Here is a 21,270-nt window from a genome sequence, read left to right as displayed (position 1 = left end):
ATGTTTTGGAAATGTTTCCTGCAGTTGGACGGCACCAGAAAATCATTCAGAGACAGCACTTGTAAGAAAAGTGTCCATAAAGTTTAATTGAATCCGGATGGCTGTGGTGGATTACAGACCTGCTGAAGATTAAACAAGTAAAACGTTCAAATTTCAAAATCATTCATTTAAATCTGCACCGTTTCATCACATCGCCGTTAATAATCGTTCATCTTTAATTGGTGATGGAAGCTTTGGTCACAAAAGAGTGAAAAAAAATAAACATTCATACAAAGGAAAATAACACACAAGAAAACATGCATTCTGAAGTTTTCTCTCTTCGTTTTGAAAAGTCAAACGGAACGACTGACATTAAGGCAAACAGAGTGAAGCTCCACCATCGACTGGAATGGAAAACAAGCATCTCTAGACAAAACCGAAGCAACAGACGATTAGCATTCATTGGTTAATACAAATAAGTACAAGTTGTGTGTCATAGATTTTTCTTCTTTAATGACACTAACTAGAACAGGTACTAAGAGCTGGCTCCCATCTGCACACATCAGCGGAAACACATCGAAACAGCTCCCAGATGTACAAGCATCGGCATGACAACCGAGGAGGGCGGCGTGGACGGGTAACAACAAAACTTCTCATGTGTAAAAAAAAAAACAGAATAGAAACCTTTGAAGTATGTTTTTCTTTTTACTGATTTGGCTACCTGTACTTCAGTAACCGTCCAGCTAAGGTCAAATATGTAACATATTTAATCAGGAGAAAAATCTGACAGAATATGGAAGGAGAACATGTGAGACGCTAGAAATGTTTGGGTGTCATGTTCCACTGATGTTTGACGCTTTATTACTTGATATGTTTTTTTTGTTTTTTTCCTCATGGAGTTTCCTTTTGATTTCTTTCAGTAGAAAATAACTTCACCTTTAGACCCTGGAGGTCACCCAGGAACTTGTCAGAAGCAGTCGGTAAGGACCGACAGGATGCTTCGTACCTTGCTCTACATCTCTTTATGCTTCTGGTTGGTTTATAGCGAGTGTGGATTAGTGATCTAACAGATTTATCAGCTCATTGCATCTATCTTCAGATTATAAGGTATTTCATTTAGGCTATTTAAAAGAGTTCTTAGTGCTTAAACTCAGCACCACTACTGATGGTTTGTCCTACAGCCGAGGAGCTGCACTGGATCCAGACTGTAGAGATCAGATTAACCTGATTTTTCTATGGGTAATCATATGGGATTACTTTTTAATGAAGGGCATATTTAGGGGAAATAAAGGCTGTAAATGGACTTCTGGTTCTACTAGTCTAGAATAAAAGCACAGCAGGAGTGTTGCATGGCTTGCATTCGGCCGGTAGGACCAGTGTCTGAGTTGAAGTTCTGATAATGAACCAGAAGATCAAGCATGGTGTCTCATTAGAGGGTGGGTGGGGTGGTGGTGATAAGGAAAACAGACTTGGTGTCATTTGCGACCCTCGGCTGTCGGTCTGGTCCGCGGTTCTCAGTGTTTGTCCGTTCCTGCAGGCTCTGCCCTCACAGCGGCGTGTCCAGCTGGCTGCAGGCGGGTCGGACGGTTAAGTGTTTCCTTTCAGGACGCCTACACAGCTCTGCAGTAGCTGCAAGTTTCCCTGCAGGCAGGAGAGGAAGGAAAAACATCAGGGATATGGATATTCAATGTTAATTTTACGACTTTTTTTTTAATGTTGTGACTTTATTCTCGTTTAAAAAAATTAAATCTATAGCCTTGCCCTAATACTCCGTCGTACTGATATTTACCAATATATCCATATATATATATATATATATATATATATATATATACATATACACATATTTTGTCAGGGAAAACTAATCCTGAGTCAGTTAAAAGTCAGGGAATTCTGAAATTATGTAAGACTGTGGAAACCCTGAATAAAATAACTATGTATAATGATTCTCTAGAAAAATAGAAAAATATTAATAGTTTTATCTTGTATAAACATACCGTGACTCTAAAATAAAAGTTATTCATTTGTGACATTGACTTGACTTGTTATTTATGTGATTTAACTTTTTAACCTGTCAAGTTTTTTTAGATTTTTAACATAACAATTATTTTTTTCAAACACACAACAGTTTAAAGCAAAGTTTAGTTTGAAAAGAATGTGCAGGAAGGATTGAAAAGCATGTTAACACGGTAATGTAGGCTTGAGTTCATTATCTGACGCATGCATATACACACCAGGAACCTGGAAACTTACTGAATTACAAAAAAACATTTAAAAAACAAAAATGTTTCATTGATAAATATACAAAAATGAATATTAGGAACTATATTTATCAAACATTATACTGGGCAAGTAAAAATTGTTTCTGGGCAAATGAAATGTGAAAGTCACTTGCCCAAAGGGCAAGTGGTAAAAATCCTTTAATGTCAACCCCCTCCAACAGAAACCATCGTCTCATAGCTTCCTTAACTCCCGGCCTGGGCCTCAATAAATGCCTCAGGTGGGTTTTTTTCTACAGAGGCTTTCGCCTCAGAAACAAGCATCAGAGGCTGGATCTGCTCTGATGCTGCAGGAACTAAGATCCTCTTCAGCCAAAGTTTAAAAATCACAGTTTTACCAAATGAGACGTTTCCTTCTCTAGCAGAAAACAAATCTGGTTAACACAGCTTATCATTAGACTATATGCCCACAAGTGGTCAGGGTGTGAATTGCTATCTAAGAATGTGACTTTAGGATTTATCCTCCATCTTTAAAAAATGATCAGAAAAGGTTTGGTTGAGGCCACTGCTGGTTGGTCAGCACAGCTGAACTGATCAAGTTAAATGGAGGATCTCTGTGGAATGCGGAGCCCAGCGGGACATCAGTACCTTGGCATGCTTGAGCTCCAGCTCGGCCAGCTCCACCAGGTTCTTCCTGAATGCTGCCACTCTTCTCGTCTTGAAATCGATGAGTTCTGTGGAAGATGCATCGTTATTCTCAACCCAAGTTCTCTTCTTAATTAGCTTGATCAGCTTTATAACAGATGGTAAAGTTCCTAATAAACTCCACACATTCCTGACTGCATACGAATGATCACAGCCTCCAACCTTTAAATAAGCCTTCTGCACATTTAAAAGAAAACAGGCATTCTACTGTCCTACAAGACAAATTATCACCTAACTAACAGATGTGAGAAAAAGCAAAGAGCCAACAGCCAATACAGTGGACTAGTCTGGTGATTAAAAAAAAAGAAAGTAGGTCTGTTGTTTACCAAGAGTGACAGGATAGAATCCCAGTGACAAACAGGAATAAAAGCTCCTGTTCTAGTCTGGTTAGAAATCCCATTATCGTCTCTCCTCCTCCTCAGAGCAGATCAGCAATAGAAACGCTCTGTGTTTCCTTTCAGCTCAATAATTTTGTAAGCAAAGTCACGCAGCATTGCGTGAGCATTTGCACATGTGCAAGCAAATATTTATCCAGGTCACCCTAAATAATAGGGATGGAACGGTTTATGAAAACCGTCCGAACCGTTCGGTTCGACTGTCTCGGTTCGGTTCGCGTGTGTTGCGTTCGGTTCATGTGCTGCTCCTTTTTCTCATAGGTGAAGCGTTTACACTCCAGAGCAGAAGGTGGCGGTACTGCGACCAAAGCCAACCACCAGTAGTAAACAAGAAGAAGAAGAAGCGAAGCAGCGTAGCCGGGTGTAGCAGAAAATAATCAGTTGTTGTGGAGAATTGTGTGGGTATGGCGAGTGGGAAAGAACAGGAGTTGGAAGACGCGCCAGCAGCACTTTATAGGTCTGCTGTATGGGACCACTTTGCATTTAGAGTGACCTACGATGACGGCGGAAAGAAAGTTGTGGATAAAAGTACAATAGTGTGCAAGCATTGTGCAACACGTTTTGTTTATGCGTTTTTGTTTATAAATAGCAACACGACCAACATGTCATGCTAACCCCGAAATCCCACATACTCCATCAGCGCTCCGCTCCTCCCCGCTCCGCTCCAGACCGCCTGCACAAAGCAAAGCCTACAGCTTCCACTGTGGCTCCCGTCCGCTCCGCTCTGAGTTCCTTGGAGATCGTAGAGGAAATGATCCAGGGTTTCCGCGGATCATTAAAAATAATTACAATTCATTAATTTATTTGGATTTTTTTCATCAATTTCATAAATTTTTATGGGATTTTGGTGTAACAATCAACATATACCGAACCGAAAACAGTGACCACGAAACAGTGAACTGAACCGTGGATTTTGTGAACCGTTCCACCCCTACTAAATAATAGAATTTAGTGTTAAAAGTAGTAATTTCTATCCTAAAGTCACCAAAGAATGTTAAAATACATCTAAAAACATTTCATGACTTTTCTGAGACAATTGTAATCTTTTAAAATTCGTTGGACATGCTCAGAGCCGTCCAGCAAAATACGATCGCACCGTCTGTAACGGCATTTTAGTTTATATGCTAAATAAAACTCAAAAAGACTAGATTTATGTTTAAATCCACAGCCTGCTGATCAGCCAATAGGAACACAGGTGCAGAGAAGATATTACCGTATTTTCACGACTATAAGGCGCACTTAAACGTCTTTTTTTTTCCCTCAAAATGTGCGGTGCGCCCTATGGTGCGGTGCGCCTTATGTGTGTTGTAACTGCGACTTTTGAGACCACCTCATTGAGGAGATGATGAAAGAGTGGCTGAATGTAAGGAGACCAGGTGTTTTTTTTTCCACTCATCACCATCGCTGTTATATGTAACTCCATGCGTGCCCATCTCACAGCTGATGTGAAAAACATGGGGAAACAAATTAACGCTGTGCTCGCTGTTCAACCGCTGGACATCGGTGTGAACCGGACCCAGCAGGTGCAGCAGAAGCAGCGAGTTTACATGCAAAGTCAATGGTTGACGCGCGTGTAGGTGCAGCAAAAGGTCCCGCAGCGCGTTTTGAGCAGCAGGCGCAGTGCGTCGGGAGCGTTTAAGCATCTGACGCACCGCCAACGCGCTGCTGCAGCTCGAGATGGAAAAATTGAAGTTTTGCTGCTGGACGCGCCGCATCAACCAATCAGAGAAGCTGATCTGGGTGCTGACAGCGAGACAGACACAGCGCTCTGATGACATATGATATGATGAAAGCGTGGCTGAGGCAGGTGTATGTGAGGAGACCAGGTGCTTTTTTCCACGTATCAACATCGCTGCGTGCCCATCTCACAGCCGATGTGAAAAAAAAGGTGAATCAAATGAACGCTGTGCTCGCCGTTATCCCGGGGGGTCTGACAAAGGAACTTCAACCGCTCGACATCGGTGTGAAGCGGCCGTTCAAAGTAAGGCTGCGAGCGGCGTCGGAGCGATGGATGACAGACGGAGACCACAGTTCCAGGATAAGTGGAAGGCAGCGCCGGGCAAGTTACGGTTTGCGGATGGATTGTAGATGCTTGGACTAATGTGTCTGCTGGCTCTGTTGTTCAAGCTTTCGCAAAAGCCGGCATTATTTCTGAGGAGCCGCGCTGCACGGAAAGTGACTCTGACAGTGAAGAAGAAGGGGAAATTGGCATGTCTGATTTAGCGCAGCTGTTTAATTCAGAAACAGAGGATGACGACTTTGATGGGTTTGATTAATACTTTGTAATAAATACTTGAATAAAGCACAAACATACTCAGTTTTGCTCCCGCTCTATTTTTCTACCTGAAAACTTAATTCAACAGCAGCCTCTGGGCGGGTCTCCTCCTCTTCATCGCGGTGGCTGGCAGGTGTTTTTTCATCTAAATAATCTAAATCTTGCAGCTATATTTGCTGTGATCAGTGGGAATAAAGTAGTTTTTATATGTTTTTAAGTTAGAAAGTCCACCTGAAAACTTAATAATTGCAGTCAGTTCATCCAGATTATCTATTTCTGTCGGAGGCGCTCAGACCCCCACATACCAGCGGTGCGCAGACAGTAGGAATCCCTTCAACAGCAGCCTCTAGGCTGGGCAGCCTCCGGGTTCACGCAGCGGCTGGCAGGTGTTTTTCATCTAAATAATTTAAACTGCAGGCACCAGGATACCGGCAATAAAAGTGAACATATTCCGTCGGCAGGTTTCAGGATTTTAAGTTAATTTAGGAGTGATCACAGCTCTGTGTCATCTGCGATGTGTCTGTCTCACTGCCAGCACCCAGGTTTGATTAATACTTTGTAATAAATACATGAATAAAGTACAGTCATACTCAGTTTTGCCCCCGCTGTATTTTTAAATATGCAGTAGAGGTATTTAAAGGTAGTAGAGGACATGTACCTGTATATAAAAAACGCGCCCTATAGTCCGCTGCGCCTTATGTGTGTGTTAAATACAGAAATGGGACACATAACTGAGAGTGCGCCTTTTAGTACGGTGCGCCTTATGGTCGTGAAAATACAGTGATCCACACTCAGGACGTTTTATGATCCACAGAAGAGAAAGATGCCAAAACCAGCAGCCAGAAGGTCCCGTTATTTCAGAAAGCTTTGCTGTGGAAACTGCTAATAAAAGAGCAGCCTGATGAAAGTAAATTAGGAGCATGGCTGAGTTGATTATAAATAATAAAGAAAATATGATTACCACTGCGCGTGAAGAACCTTTATAAGGGAGAGGGATTTGCTGGAGGGGCCCATGAATAAAAGTGAAAAAGGAAATGGCATGGCAATGGAAATATAAGGGGAATGGCAGGAACAAAAACAGTGACATGGAGCAGCGACCATGGCAGCAAACAGGAGCATCTTCAGCTTTCATGGCTGTTCTGTGACATCTGGCTGTAAACCTGCAGCAGGATTGGTGGAGTGAGCACTCAATGCTTCACCCTGAGTCAAAGTAACTGACCTTGCTTGGCAGACTCAGAGATCTTCTCAAACTTGTGGCAGCAGAGCTGCTGGTTGGTCTCTGCCTGCAACACGTCTCTGTTTTTAGCCCGAGCTTTGTCCAGAGCTTTATTAGCGTTCTCATAGTCCACCAGCGCCCGGCTCCTCCGGTACAGAAGGTCCTGTCCAAAGCAGCAGATCAAATCATTATTAGAACTGAATGCCAGGACGACTGCTGCCTATCTGTGAGGAGGCGTTCAGACCTTAGCAGCCTGTGACTCTCTCAGGTAATATTTCAGCAGGTCGGCCAGCTTCAGGTCTTCATCCGCCGCCACTCGAGCTTCAATTTTCTTCAGGAAAAAAAAAAACAATAGAGAATCTATCATTTCTTCAGGATTTGAGCAAAAGCTCCAGTTCAGGCGGCTCCTTTGACAGGTTCTGGTTCAGGAAAGTTATTGGAATAATATGATTTACATTTCAAATGAGAAAGAAAACGTTTTTTTTTGGCAGGAGATCATTAAAATAATGCAAAATCTATTTTAGACAGATATTCATTTTGTGTTTTTGTCATATTTTGGTGTTTTACCATCAGAAAATGTATCCTCTAATGCCAAGTTATTTCAGATACTAGGTGCAGCTTCTAGAAAAGCTGTAACAAGGAAGTGGCTAAAACTAGAAAGACAGTGGATGACTGGTTTGACATTATATATGATATCTTTAAGATGGAAAGAATTACTTTTGTTTTGAGACTAAGAAGGGATCTCAGAAAAGAATGAAAAGTATCTGATCCATCTATGAAAAGATGGATCAGATTTATTATAGGGACGCTGGCTCCCTCCTGGCCCCCATGGTACATTTGGTCTAGAACCGCAACTGATCATCAGTAAATTATTTACTTATTTTTCCCATTGTATAACAGAAGTGCACCCCGGCATTTTTGGTTTTAGCCAAAGGAGCAATGTTCGTAATCTTTGTATGTTAACTTCTTAACTTCTTGGAGGAACCAATCATCCCTATCTGTATATCCTGTTGAATTGTGGATGTCTAGCTAGACAACAGATAGCTGGAGATAACAGGTGTTTTGTCTAACAGTGAAAATAATAAAAATAGAATTGAAAAAAAGGAAAATAACATGTTTATTATCTTATTTCAGGTAGATAAGATTAATTATCTTAAGAGCAGCAATCCTCATTTCATTAGCAGATCTTCTCTAATGAAGGGAAAACACTTTATTTTAAGAAACTTCTACTGTTTCTAGATCAGTTTTAATTCATCCCTATAAGCTTCTGCCTACAGGCAGCTGTCAGGGTCTCTCACACCTCATGAAGAAGCAAAAATAGGAAACAAAACCCTAAATTGGATGAATTCATTTGTTGGAGCTTGTCTGTTCACAACTGCACAGAAATACTTGATCTTGTGAGTTGGTGAACCAAAGAGGTACCAGACATTGTCTCATGACCCGAGACGTGGCAGCAGTTTGGTCCAGCAGTGACGATTTAATACCTTTAAGCACATGAAGATCCCTCTTTATCATCATCTGTTTCAGTTCATGTCTGCAGTGGATCTTTAGACCCCAGGCTTGCTGATTGGTGAACAATTAGTGTCAGGACCTCAACGTTACACAAGCAGTGTATCAGAACACAGAGCGTAAAGGTGCGCATAGCTCCAAACAGCTGGCAGCGCTCGCTGAGATCCTTCAGTTTCAGTCACTGATGCAAATAAAGATTTTCTCACATTTTATACTAAGAGCAAAGTTAAGAAAACCGCTAATTGTTTTATTTAAATTAGCGACCCGATGGAGGTCAATTATTTTAGCCATACAGCAGGGCTGTCTACATTATCAATACTCAGTACAGGTAGACTAAAAATATTAGTCTACCTGTACTTGTTTGTTTGCATGTTTTGGCTAATATTAATTTTTGATTTCTGCAGCATATTAAGAAAATAAAACCTCATATCCATTTGCATACTTATCTAAGCGGTGTCTGTGATTCTGTTGACAGAGCATGTTCCATGTTAGGATGCTAACTGCTCCTCTGCACGTGGACCGGAGCGCGGTGAAGCGTCTGCTCTACTGCGGCCTAAAGGGGCTCATGTTAGCTTCTGAATTTCTATTAAGCAGAAATTAAAGCGTCCTGCTGGAAAACGTCCTGTTTAAACAGTTTTTAGTCCATCCAGAGTGTTTTCACAGCTGTAATTGGGCTTAGAACGAAAGGACACACTTACTCTGGTTTTCTCAAACAGCTCAGATACCTTCAGGAAAAACCTTAAAGGGACAGAAAAAAAACAGAGGTCAGGATGTTTGTACCTCTCCAGCTAATTCAGGATGTCACTTTCCCTCCAGCTGCACCCATTTCTCTTTAATCACAGTTATTTCATTACAACAGCTGAAGTTTAAGGAGCCTTAGAATGAAGCTTTGTGTCCACATCAAGCCACAGGATGGAGAAAAACGAAGCAGGTTTAAGTTTAAAGGAAAAGTCCGCTCATATTCAGAATTCCAACTTCTGAAAGTACTTTAAATATTAAATTATTTCATACAGTTCAATAAATAAATGTTTTTAAATCAGAATAATTTTCATTTGAATGTGCTTTACTGGAGGCATCCATGTTTGTCAAAGAACACTACTGCCACCTACCGGTTTGTGACGTCACGGTGCGGTATCGGCTGTTGATCAAGTCCCAGTGCTGTATCTGGTGTTTGTCACAACGCGCTATTATCCAAGTCATCTTGAAAACATTCTTCTTCCAAATGTTGGCTACATATTACGTGTTTTTTTTCTGGCCAGAAGTTCAATGGTAAATCCTCCCTCTTCCAGTTGGCAATCCAACGACGAACCCGCTTCACTTTTCTACATTTTTACCCGATGTATTCCAGCATCCAACTGCCATGCACGTGGGCATTGTCACTATAGCTCTGGTGAATTTCAAAGGTGAAGTCCTCTGGAAATCTTCAATAATTGTTGTTGATTGCAGATGTGTCTAGTAGTTCCCATTGATTATGCTTGTAAAGCGGGGAGAATGGCGCTAGGCTTACCGCACCGTGACGTCACTGCTGGAAGATGGCAGGAGGGAGGGGTTGTTATATTTCGGGCAAAAATGGCCGCTCCTAGACTCAGTGATCAGAACGAAAATAATTACTGATTAACGCTAAATTCATAAAGTCAGCGCGAACATATTAGTTTTAGGTATAAATAATGATCCATTGATTATTCCTTGCTGACCGGACTTCTCCTTTAACAGATGAAGGACATTCATATTTAGAGACAGTAAAAAGTAGGTCAAATTTATTTCTAGTTTCCTGGATTATCCAAGCTAGAGTAAAAGCCTAGAGAGATGAAGTGAACGGTTTTATGAAGCGATTGTCTCCGTACTTGCAGAGGTCCGTGGAGTCTTGTGTTCCTAACGTGTACAGAGACGAGGCGATCCTGTTCATGTCATCAGCAGCATCTAAACAGACAGAAACAGCAATCAGACGGCATCTACAGCCAACATGCTCCTTTTTTCCGGAAGTAAACATGGATGGTAGTGCCGGCGCGCATCTAGCGATCCTTTCCAACCATAAAAACTCAATCTTTTCAAGATGGTTAAACATAAATACTGCTCTCCGCATCGTCATCTGCCAGGGTTGTTTTTCTTGCCGCTTCTGCGTCGGATGAATCCGACCTGGCCGTTCAGACACAGGTCGCATTTGAAAAGATCAGATTCGTATCGGATTCAGGACCACATAGCCAAGTGGCCTGGGTCGCATTGGAAAAAAATCAGATCTGTGTTGTTCAAACAGCCATGAAAAGATCAGATCCAGGTCGCATATGGGCAAAAATTGGATTTGGGTCACTTCAGGCTGCAGTGTGAACGTAGCCTTTGACATCAGCCTTACTTTTATGTGTGCGGATCATTCGGTCACATTTGGCTGAGGCGTCTTTCACTCTGTTGTGATATTCTAATAGAAACGTCTTTTCATGCTCGAAGAAATCATCCACGTCCTGAAAGACAAACGACATTGAGCTTCGATAAAAGCACTGACAGCAGACCGTAAAAGGCAGCCTGGGCACAGGAGCTCCAACCCTTACCTTGACCCCAGCCACCAGAACGCCATCAGCCGACTTCACCACATTCTTAAAGAAATCCTCCAGTTTCTCCTTCTTGTTCTTCCCTCGTACGCTCAGCTGCCGGTCACAACAGAGCCGTGATCACAAACAGTTCTCCATTAGAGATTGTTAGCCATAATTCAGACGCCAACAAAGGGCTGAGACCAGCTTTAGAGAGAGTAAATCATCCATGGGCTGCCTCTGCTTCACACACACTCACAAGCTCAGATTTTTCAGCCATTGTTTTGGTTTTGTTTTAATGAAAGCCAAGCATTTTATTCCAGTTTAATATTCAGCGATTAGATGAGATCGTTTTAATCTAGACTAAAACATGTTAGTCAGACAATCCAAAAAAGCTTAAACAATCCACTGGACTTTGTTTCCAAGTTCGAAGATGTCTCTCTTCCCATCCAGGAAGCTTTTTCAATTCAAAATGTCAGAAATAGCGTTGAGTTCCAGGTTTTATACAGTAGCCCAACAAAGCCTCGTTTTTGCAAATTGAAACGGACGAACGGGTCCACCCCTTTGACTATGACCTGGATGATTGAGAATCTTTACCAGCAATTTAGAAGACTTTGGTTCAGGAAAATCCCATTAAATATTGGGTGGGATGGATAAGCACAACAGGTTTAACCGCTTGAACCCTACGGACCCGCCGGCGGGTCCAGCTGCTACATGACCTCGTAACTTTACCAAACCCCCAGTATTGATGTAAAAAACATATTTGGCACAGTTTGGTGACATTTATGGATAAATGTGCCAAAATGGCCTCTCCGCCTAAGAAATTTCTCACTAATACCATTCTAAAATAAATATGATTCATCTGATTGAGTCCACATTTTGTATATTTTTACACAACATTTAGATTTAAAAGTCTGTACTACTTTTTTGTGCTATACATAATATTTTGGTAGTGTTTTGCAATGTTTATTTCAAAGAAAATTTTGGCGAGGTTCAAAAAATGCAAAATATTTTGTATTTTGTCCCTAATATTTCAGGCAGGGTCAAAGCTACAATGGTGCTGACACCAGAAAACCATTCTATGACATCTTACCTTTACAGACGTACCAAAAGTTTCTTCTTAAATCTAATAGCTTGGAGGCTATAAGTTATTTACTTTTGTGTGTTTTTGTCAGGCAGAAACTTATTTATACCCCCTTAGGGTGTAAGAGGTTAAACCCATGAAAACTTTTTCATTAAGCTGCTGATCTTTAGAGACGCTCTGATAAATTAGCTGCTTGGTGAAATCAGTTTTTTTCAGTCCATTGTTGCAGGACTTCAATATAAACCTTGAATGAAAAAGCAGTTTAATGGAGAAATTGTAAAAAACACCAAATTTTCCTAGAAAAGCCCCAAAACACGATGAGATATGTATTAAATTTAAATATATATAGTACCATAATTGCATCATTTATGCCGACCTGGATGAATATCTGCTCAAACATGCACAAATGAGCTGATGATACGGCTCTGGTAGACACTGCTGCTAGCTGCAAACAACCTTTGCTCGTGTTACCGCCACCTACAGGGTTGGAGGGTAAAATGTATTTTCTTAGTTCTTAGTTCTGTTAAATGTAATGTAATGTAATGCGACTAACACCGAGAGACACTCCTCTTCAGTGTGGATGTTTTAATTATGGTAAAACTTTTTGCCGGGTCAGCAAGGTTTTCAAAAATCGAGGTTTACTGGTTCCTAGAGCTTCTAATGGCTCTTTAAATCAGTGCTGTGTTTTATCAGACCAGCATACCTATAGCCAACATGCATGTGCAAGATTTGCGTTTATCCCTTTAGTTTTGTACGAAAAATAGACTTTAAACTACCTCAAGACTGACTACCGCATGACTAAAAGGATACACACCTGTTGAGGTAGTTTAAAGTTTATTTTTCATACAAAACTAAAGGAATAACCGCATATTGACTTTGGGTATGCTGGTCTGACCGGGTCAACATGTTTCAAAATCACATTTCAAGCTTTCCATCAGCATCAGTTACACTGAACTGGGACTGAGGAAAAAGCTACAGGAGGTTTAGGGTTCAAGCCTCCTTATTGTCACGGTCCTCCGAGGAGCCAATCCAGGTAGACTGGCTCCTCGGAGGACGCAGTCCCTGAAACCAAACACAGCATCGTGTCAGAGTTTGAATCCCTGTAGTTCTGACCGATGGCTGGTGGGGAGAACAGACCTCTTCATTAACAGCAGCAGTGATTAACTTCCCAAACTGCGCTCAACACTCACATCCTGGTTGTACTCCAAGAAGACGTGGAAATTCAGGTCCTTCCTTAGGATGGGATGAGCTGCGACGCGGCAGAGGAAGACCTCATGCATGGCGACGGTCTTCTTGAAGATGGCCAGGTACTCTCTGAATGAAAACACAGCTGTCAGTAGCGCCCCGTCCTCCAGACCAGTGGTTCCCAACCTTTTTTTTTCTTTTCCATTTGGGCATTTTGTCTGACCATTAGACCCTCTCAGTCAAAACTATTGATGACTGCCCAAAAGTGGAACGTACAATAACTAATTATAAACTAAAAAGTATCCTATTTAATCTTTTTAACTTGTTTAATTCTTTGACATGTTATTCTTTCCAACATAAATGTTGCCCAAAGGTTAGCAAAAAATCAATAAAAATAAAAGATAAAATCATACTATAAATCTGCCTTTATAAAACCCCAACTCTTCTGAGTAACTCCTGCATAATCTCATTTAAACTTAAGGAATTGGGAACAAAATACTGAACAAAAATCAGTCAGACTGACTTCATTAGTTTTACTTTTTCATCAATCATGACACCTGAGCTGCATTGATGAGCTTAGATGTGGAAAACAGGCTGCGCTCTACATCCAGTCTGTTCCTCTGCTTGGTTTGGATGCAAAGCTGAAGGATAACTCAAACATATAAGAATAACTTACTTTTTGGTTGACAAAAGCTTGTTTTATTTTTTAGTTTGGTCCTCACTAGGGGTCCAAGTATTAGTAGTCCGAGGGAATCACTGGCCCAACCCACGTCCGTCCTGCTACTTACGCCTCCAGCTCCTGCTTCATCTTGGTAAACTCCTCCTTCGTCATGGACCCTTCTCCTTCGCCCAGTTTCTGCAGCTTCTCTCTGGACGCGTCAAAGTCAGGTCTGGGGGGGGCTGGAGGGATCTAAAACCAGAAACTGAGACTGAGAACTTGCTTTGCTTCATTACACCCAGTTAAAGTTTCCTCTGCTGGATCAAGATCACTGCACATCTACAGTGAGGAAAATAAGTCTTTAAACACTCGCTATTTTGCAAGTTCTCCCACATGGAGGGTCTGTATTTGTCATCGTAGGTGCATGTCCACTGTGAGAGACATAATCTAAAAAAAAAAAATCTATAAATCACAATGTATGATTTTTATCTATGGTATTTATTTGTATGATTCAGCAGCAAATATGTATTTGAATGTCTCTCTATCAGCTAATTCTGACCCTCAAAGTCCTGTTAGTCTGCCTTCAAAATGTCCACCTCCATTTATTATCCTAAATTAGTTGCACCTGTTTAACCCTATAATGCCAAATGTTTCATATTTGATACATACGGTTTCTGAAATGTTTTGCATCTGACACCTTTTGCATAATTTAATGGTAAAAGCTTTGCTCAAAATCCTATTGTACACAATCAGATATACCTGATAACAGAGGGCGGAAGACTGCACAAAAAATAATCTTGACTTATCGCATAGTAATAAATTATTAATATCAAAAATGTATTTCTGTTTTTTCTTTTTACATATTTTGTTAAAAGGGCAAATAAGGAATTCAAACAAAAAAAAAAGGAAATTTCTGTTTTGTTTTATTCTTGGATCGGGCTTTAAAGGGTTAAGGTGGTTAGCTGCATAAAGACACATGTCCCCCCCAGACAATCAGGAAGAATCCAACTACTACTACTAACATGACCCAGACCAAAGAGCTGCCCAAAGAAACCAGAGACTAAACTGTCCGCCTCCACAAGGCTGGAAAGTGCTACAGAGAAATAACCGAGCAGCTTGGTGGAAAAAGCTGCACTGTTGCAGCAAACATTAGAAAATGGAAGAAGCTAAACATGGCTGTCAATCTCCCTCAGACTGGGGCTCCATGCAAGGTCTCACCTGGTGGGGTCTCAATGATCCTAAGAAAGGTGAGAAATCAGCCCAGAACTACACTGGAGGAGCTGGGACCACCGTTTCCAAACTCTTAGTGTTTCTTAGCAACAGCCCAGAAACCTGATTGATCTAGAGAAGATCTGTGTGGGGGAGTGGGCCAAAATCCCACTTATTTGTAGCTGAATCATACAAATAAATTGCAATTTCCGGATTTCTTCGGAGAACTCAGTGATGATGACGAAAATTGAAGCTAAATCCCTTAAATCACTGCAAATGTATTACTTTTGGGTATAAATAATAATCCATTGATTATTCTTTGCAGAACGGACTTTAATTTTAAAATTCTGTTTGCAGCATTAAAAAAAAGGCCGTAAGACCTTAAAGGTCCAATTAAAAAACCCTGATGTAGAAGAAGCTCACAGCATGGAAAGACTCACTTTTATAATAAGGCTGCAAAAAGCTAAATATGGAAATATATATATATTCATTGTTATTGACCATCTGTTCTTTGTAAATTGTTCTGTTTCATATGCGTTGCTTTTAAAAATAATAAAATACAAGTGAAAAAGTAAAAAAAATAAAGAACCACCAACCATTTATGTCCTAAAACCAGTCAGCCTAGTACGCCAACCATCTAATGGGATTTTTAATCCTTGGAAAGATCATAGTAATTCAATCAGTACGAGGTATGCTAGACACATCAATCGTGAACAACATGACCTTAAAACAACCCTGCTTTTAGTTTCCTGTTCACATGAAGAAAGAGAAAAGCTGCCTAGAAGCACGTAGAACACAGAAGCAGTGAAACTGGCAGATAATTCGTGGAGGAACTGCCTTGTCATCAGACGGTGGTTTTCCCTCCAACAAATGTTCTCAGTTCCTGACCAAAGTCAGCTGGAAGTGTGTGGGTCTTACGATGTATCCTGCATAGTCTTCGTTTTCCACGAACGAGTCGTGCAGCCAGATGAACTCCTCGTGTTGTCGGACCACAGAGAACTCGTTTTGTTTGAAGGTGGGGAGGTTGCTCTGTGGAAACATGAAGGACGCGACGTCAGCATGCAGACAAAGGAGACGACGAGCGGGCAGAAGAACCTGAACCGGGTCTCACCTTGGTGTGGACGGTAAACTTCACCTTGTCCCTCTCGCTCAGAGCGTCAGAGATGTCCACCTGCAGCGTGGGGTCCATTTCCAGTTCCACATTTACCGCTCGGGTCTAGAAAACAACACAAACGCCAATGTCCTATAATGCAGCAGTGCCAGAGATCAACACAAACCCAGCCGATCCCATCTACACCTGCTGTGGTAGCAGGAAAAGCCGCCTCCCATCTGCTATGGAGGATTTAAAGAGAAAAACTTTAAATGAAGAGGAAAAATCTGTGCAGATATACTAAAAAAAATATTTAGCAAATCGAAAGATTTGTCGATTATTTTTTCAATAAATAATCGGATGGCCAAAATACTCCAGTTAATGATTAACAGATTACTAAATTAGTGGATGATTAATTCAATAATCGATTAATGTGATTAGTAGTCACAGCCCAGCATGCTTCCCCTCATGGTTTCACCTTAAAATATCTTCAGTATAAAGAGTTGGGAATCCAGCCGACCCCAGATGTTTAGGATGATGCCATGGACAGAATTCGATCTTCCTCATCTTGTGCTCACCTTACTTTGATTTGATTTAAATTTGTACATAGGACTAATTTATCTAAAACTAGGCTTTCTCTAATTTAACCGGATGTTCTGGATATATGATATATGCAATCTTGGCCACATGTTCTTTCTTTGTCCCAAATTATATAATTTTTGGTCTAATCATTACTCTACGTCTTCTCTTCTGATAGTAGAGCTGCAACCTTGTCCATTTGTTGCCATATTTAATATCCTCAACCCTACTTTAGTTCTAAGTTCTGTTCAAATGGCGATTGTTGCTTTTTCATCTTTATTGGCTAGACATAATTTACTTTTACACTGGAAGTCTGATAAACGTCCTTCAGTATCCCTCTGGGTTAAAGACATGATGTTTTTTATTAAGCTTGAGAAAATCAAATACATCCTTTGAGGGTCTACGCAGAACTTCTACCAAAATCGAGATGATTCTTTCCTATTTTTAAAAAGTAGAAGTTTTACCGAACTGAAGGTGCCTGTCGCTGAATCTTGTGTTGGTTATAAGTATGGCTAGTCATATCTGATGAATGATATATTGATTTATTTTCTTTTACATCAGGTTGACTTTGAGATGAGATTGTATGACGGAGTATTAGGGCCAGGCTAGAGATTTTTTTTTCTTTTTTCTATTTCGATAATAAAGTCATAATTACATAAATAAAGTTGAAAAATTAAGAGAATAAAGTCCTAAATTGCGGGAATAAAGTTGTATTTTATGACAACTCTTCCAAGAAGCGCTTTCTTTCCTAAAATGTGGAGCATTATGTGAAGTTATACTTTAGCATCGGTTTAAGGAATAAGGAAATCTTTTAGCAGCAGCATTAAACTGGGCAGGATGTCAAAGTGGACTCAGGTTGCTGATTGGTGGAGCTGGTCGGCCGTCATCTGTGGGCAGAGCTCCAAGCTTTCTTTCTGAAATGGGTTCTTATATGAGGCATTTATTCTAGTAATATAACTTTAATCTCATAATTAAAAAAAAATCTCCAAGCTGGCCGTAATACGTAATAATATGGGGGGTTATTTTTTATACTGTTTAATTGTTCTTCTCTGTTGGGGAAAAAAGGTGGGCTGAAACTGCTGGAATGTAATTTTGGAATTTTTTTTTCTGCGCAACATTTTCTCTGTTTTGTACCGAGTGTATTGATTTGTATATGCTGTAATGAAAAAAAACAAAAATCCTTATCAGTGGACACATGGACCCAGACAGTGAGGATTACCCCCCACAGCGCCATGTTCTGACCTAAAGGTTGGGAGGAAGCTAAGCTCTATTTAAGATGCAGAGTCTTCATAAAGCGACCTGAAGGTTTGGCAGAAGTGGTTGGTAAAGATAATAAAAATGTTTGCATTTAATGACAAACCCAGATGGTGGATCAGCTTCTAGATGGAGGAGAGGCCAACATCTCTGATCCAATGCGTCTGCGTTCAGCACCGTCGCTTATGTGAGGTCTAATATAGTGAGTTAGATCAATTAACGGGTGCAGACGAAACATCTTGGATTATTGTAGCTTCCCACAAAGCTCAGCGAGTGCAAAGAAAAACAGCAGCAGCATCTGTCTGATAGGATGGAAAAGATGTTTACTGCTGTGGGAGTTACCCTTAGCTACAGATGAGCCTGAAACGAATCACATTCTTGGCCGATTTCAATCAATCTGTTAACTTTAACCGTGAAACAGCGTTAAGTAGACATTCCTGACGTTTTGAAATGAAGCAAAACGTCTTCAAACTTGGAAACAAAGTCCAGTGGATTTTTACTTTTTTTGGAATTAATGATGTTACATCATTATTCTCATAATGTTATTACATTATTCTTGTATTTAAAAATAGAAAATCTCTAGCCTGGCCCTATTACTCCGTTGTAATAAACACTTTAACATTAACATATTACATTTTATTATAGTTTTATGTGGAGATTCTTTGGTATTTTTAACATCAACATCACAGGGAAAGCTGATCCCAAGTATATAGATCTGCTTCCTAGATCCGTTCACATACACCGTGGTTCACCAATCTGATTGCCATTTTCTACCTTTTTTTTAAAAACAATAAGAAAGCGCAGAGTGACAATATGTCAGGGTCTCCTTTTAAAGGGGGAGCAGAAACACAGAGGAGAGGTTTGTCCAATCATGTGACGGTCTGACACAAAGAGAAGCTCTAACTAGAAATAAACTAAAGCAGACATGTTTGGCTCTGTTTAGCTGTTAGCAGCTAAAGGCCCAGCTGTCTGCAGAGGGAACCAGTCTGACCACAGCTGACAGACGGTTCAACACTTAGCATGAAGCTAACGTTAGCATGGATGGCTAGCCGGGCTAAAATGCTTTATTTAAAGCACAACGGTTCAGCTGCGGCGAACAGGACCCTCCGTCCCGCTAAGGGACATGAAGGCGTCTCCAGACGGACAGGTGGACCGATTCTCCGGGACAAAGACAGACAGACAGGCAGAAGGAGGGCACTCACTCCCCGGTCCTCCTCGGAGAGGAAGTCGGGTCCGTCGTCCAGCCCTTCCTGCTGCAGAGACACAAACAAACAGTTATTGAAAGCGCGGATGGAGCTGAAATTAATGACAGCGAGTCAATGTGAGGGAGAGGGCCGCCGCCGAGCCGCAGGAGTGGAGCTAAAGCAGGGCAGAGGCAGAGCAGAAGGAGGAACCCACCATCATGGCTGCGAACGGAGGGAGCCAGGAAGTGGACGCAGCTGCCGAGTCACGTGACAGGAAAACAAATCATGGAAAGCTTTCCTCTAATGTTCTTTACAGTTCTTCACTCTATCAACTGAGCTATTGAAGGTAGATGGAAAGCTTTGAAAACTTAGGAGACGTTTAACAGTAGATAAGAGTTATCCGCTCATTTATTAAAGCTGGACATTATTGAAGGACTGAGAGGATCTATGATTTAATAACAAAAGAAAAACGACTGCTGTGGAGCATTAGATGTTTTAATATTGATTAGTTTTACCTGACAACAAATTTTCTATATTCATCTTACTTCGACATACAGAGCACCAGAAACCACAAAATACTAATTTGTTCCCCACAAAATTTATTTTGTTTCTAATAAAAACTAATGTGTTCCCACAAAATACTAGTTGTTCCCAAGAAATACTACTGTTTTTTTCCCCAAAATACTAATTTGTTCCCACAAAATACTAATTTGTTCCCACAAAATTCTAATTTCTTTAAAAGAAATACTAATTTATTCCTACAAAATACTAGTTGTTCCTAATAAATACTAATTAATCCCCCCAAAATACTAATTTCTTCCCCACAAAATCTATTGTTCCCCATAAAAACTAATGTGTTCCCACAAAATACTAGTTGTTCCCAAGAAATACTACTGTTTGTTTCCCCAAAATACTAATTTGTTCCCACAAAATACTAATTTCTTTCAAAGAAATACTAATTTATTCCCACAAAATACTAATTTGTTCCCAAGAAATACTACTGTTTGTTTCCCCAAAATACTAATTTGTTCCCACAAAATACTAATTTCTTTCAAAGAAATACAAATTTATTCCCCCAAAATACTAATTTGTTCCCAAAACATACTTTGTTTCCCCAAAATACTAATTTGTTCCCACAAAATACTAATTTCTTCCAAAGAAAAATAATTTTGTTCCCAATAAAAACAAATGTGTTCCCACAAAATACTAGTTGTTCCCAAGAAATACAAATGTATTCTCCCAAAATACTAATTTGTTCCCAAGAAATACTATTGTTTGTTTCCCCAAAATACTAATTTATTCCCCCAAAATACTAATTTGTTCCCACAAAATACTAATTTCTTCCAAAGAAAAACTATTTTGTTACCAATAAAAACTAATGTGTTCCCACAAAATAGTTGTTCCCAAGAAATACTAATTAATTTCCCCAAAATACTAATTTGTTCCCAAGAAATACTGTTTGTTTCCCCAAAATACTATTTTCTTCCCAAGAAAAACTATTTTGTTACCAAGAAATACTATTTGTTCCCGAGAAATATTAATTTATTCCCCCAAAATACTAATTTGTTCCCAGAAAATACTAATTTCTTCCCAAGACTTACTAATGTTTGACCCCAAAATATATATAAGTAGTGCATGAATTATTAAAACATAATCTTCCTACACACAGCAAACCAACAAGGGAACAAAACGTGATGGACAGACTCTGATGGAGATTTATTTTAGGCTGGAGATGAGCTACAAACATATTCTGAGAAGTTTGATATTTCTGGAATTCTTATTAGTGAGAAGCAGTTATATAGAATTTTAAGAGTATTTTAATAGAACTTGAGAACTGTTAGGGTCCAGCAGAGAGGAGACATCCTGACTTCCTCTTTTCTGAGGAATACCATGCTGTACACACTTCTCCACCGATAACCGTGGTCCTTTCCAGACCCTTGCAGTTGGTCAACAATAAACAGCCATCTGTGAAGTGACCTGGCTCTAAAAAAAATTATATCATGTTATAACACAGGTCTGCTGTGTGTAGGAAGATAATTTTTTAATATTTTGTGCACTTCTTGGTAGCAAATCATTTTGTGGGAACAACTTATTTCATGCGCACATTGCATCTCTTTTTTTCTCCCATGTCAGTTCTGGGGCTTTGTACAAGGGAAGTAAACACACTCCTGTGTCAGTATTCAATTCAAAAATATTTATTTTTCAAA

The 21,270-nt window shown here is 40.2% G+C and overlaps 1 protein-coding gene across 2 annotated transcripts; it reads right to left on the bottom strand.

Moving 5' to 3' along the window:
* Window positions 1-59: 59 nt before the first annotated feature.
* Window positions 60-19,354, bottom strand: snx6 (sorting nexin 6). Of its 2 annotated transcripts, none has more exons than XM_038300881.1 (14): window positions 19,278-19,354; window positions 19,082-19,132; window positions 16,068-16,172; window positions 15,875-15,985; window positions 13,878-13,999; window positions 13,095-13,218; window positions 10,842-10,937; window positions 10,649-10,754; window positions 10,143-10,218; window positions 8,997-9,036; window positions 7,034-7,120; window positions 6,793-6,952; window positions 2,847-2,932; window positions 60-1,620 (listed from the first exon to the last, which is right to left on the bottom strand). In XM_038300881.1, exons 1-14 carry the CDS (start codon window positions 19,281-19,283, stop codon window positions 1,567-1,569), a joined length of 1,224 nt encoding a protein of 407 aa, XP_038156809.1. In that variant the 5' UTR covers window positions 19,284-19,354; the 3' UTR covers window positions 60-1,566. The 2 variants fall into 2 exon arrangements, with proteins under 2 accessions (XP_038156809.1, XP_038156811.1); XM_038300883.1 differs by having other exon boundaries at window positions 19,082-19,129; window positions 19,278-19,323.
* Window positions 19,355-21,270: the final 1,916 nt, after the last annotated feature.

This window comes from Cyprinodon tularosa, unplaced genomic scaffold (genome assembly GCF_016077235.1).
Source record: "Cyprinodon tularosa strain WSP-4 unplaced genomic scaffold, ASM1607723v1 ctg459, whole genome shotgun sequence".
Classification (NCBI taxonomy): domain Eukaryota; kingdom Metazoa; phylum Chordata; class Actinopteri; order Cyprinodontiformes; family Cyprinodontidae; genus Cyprinodon; species Cyprinodon tularosa.
This window is presented reverse-complemented; position numbering and strand designations above follow the sequence as displayed.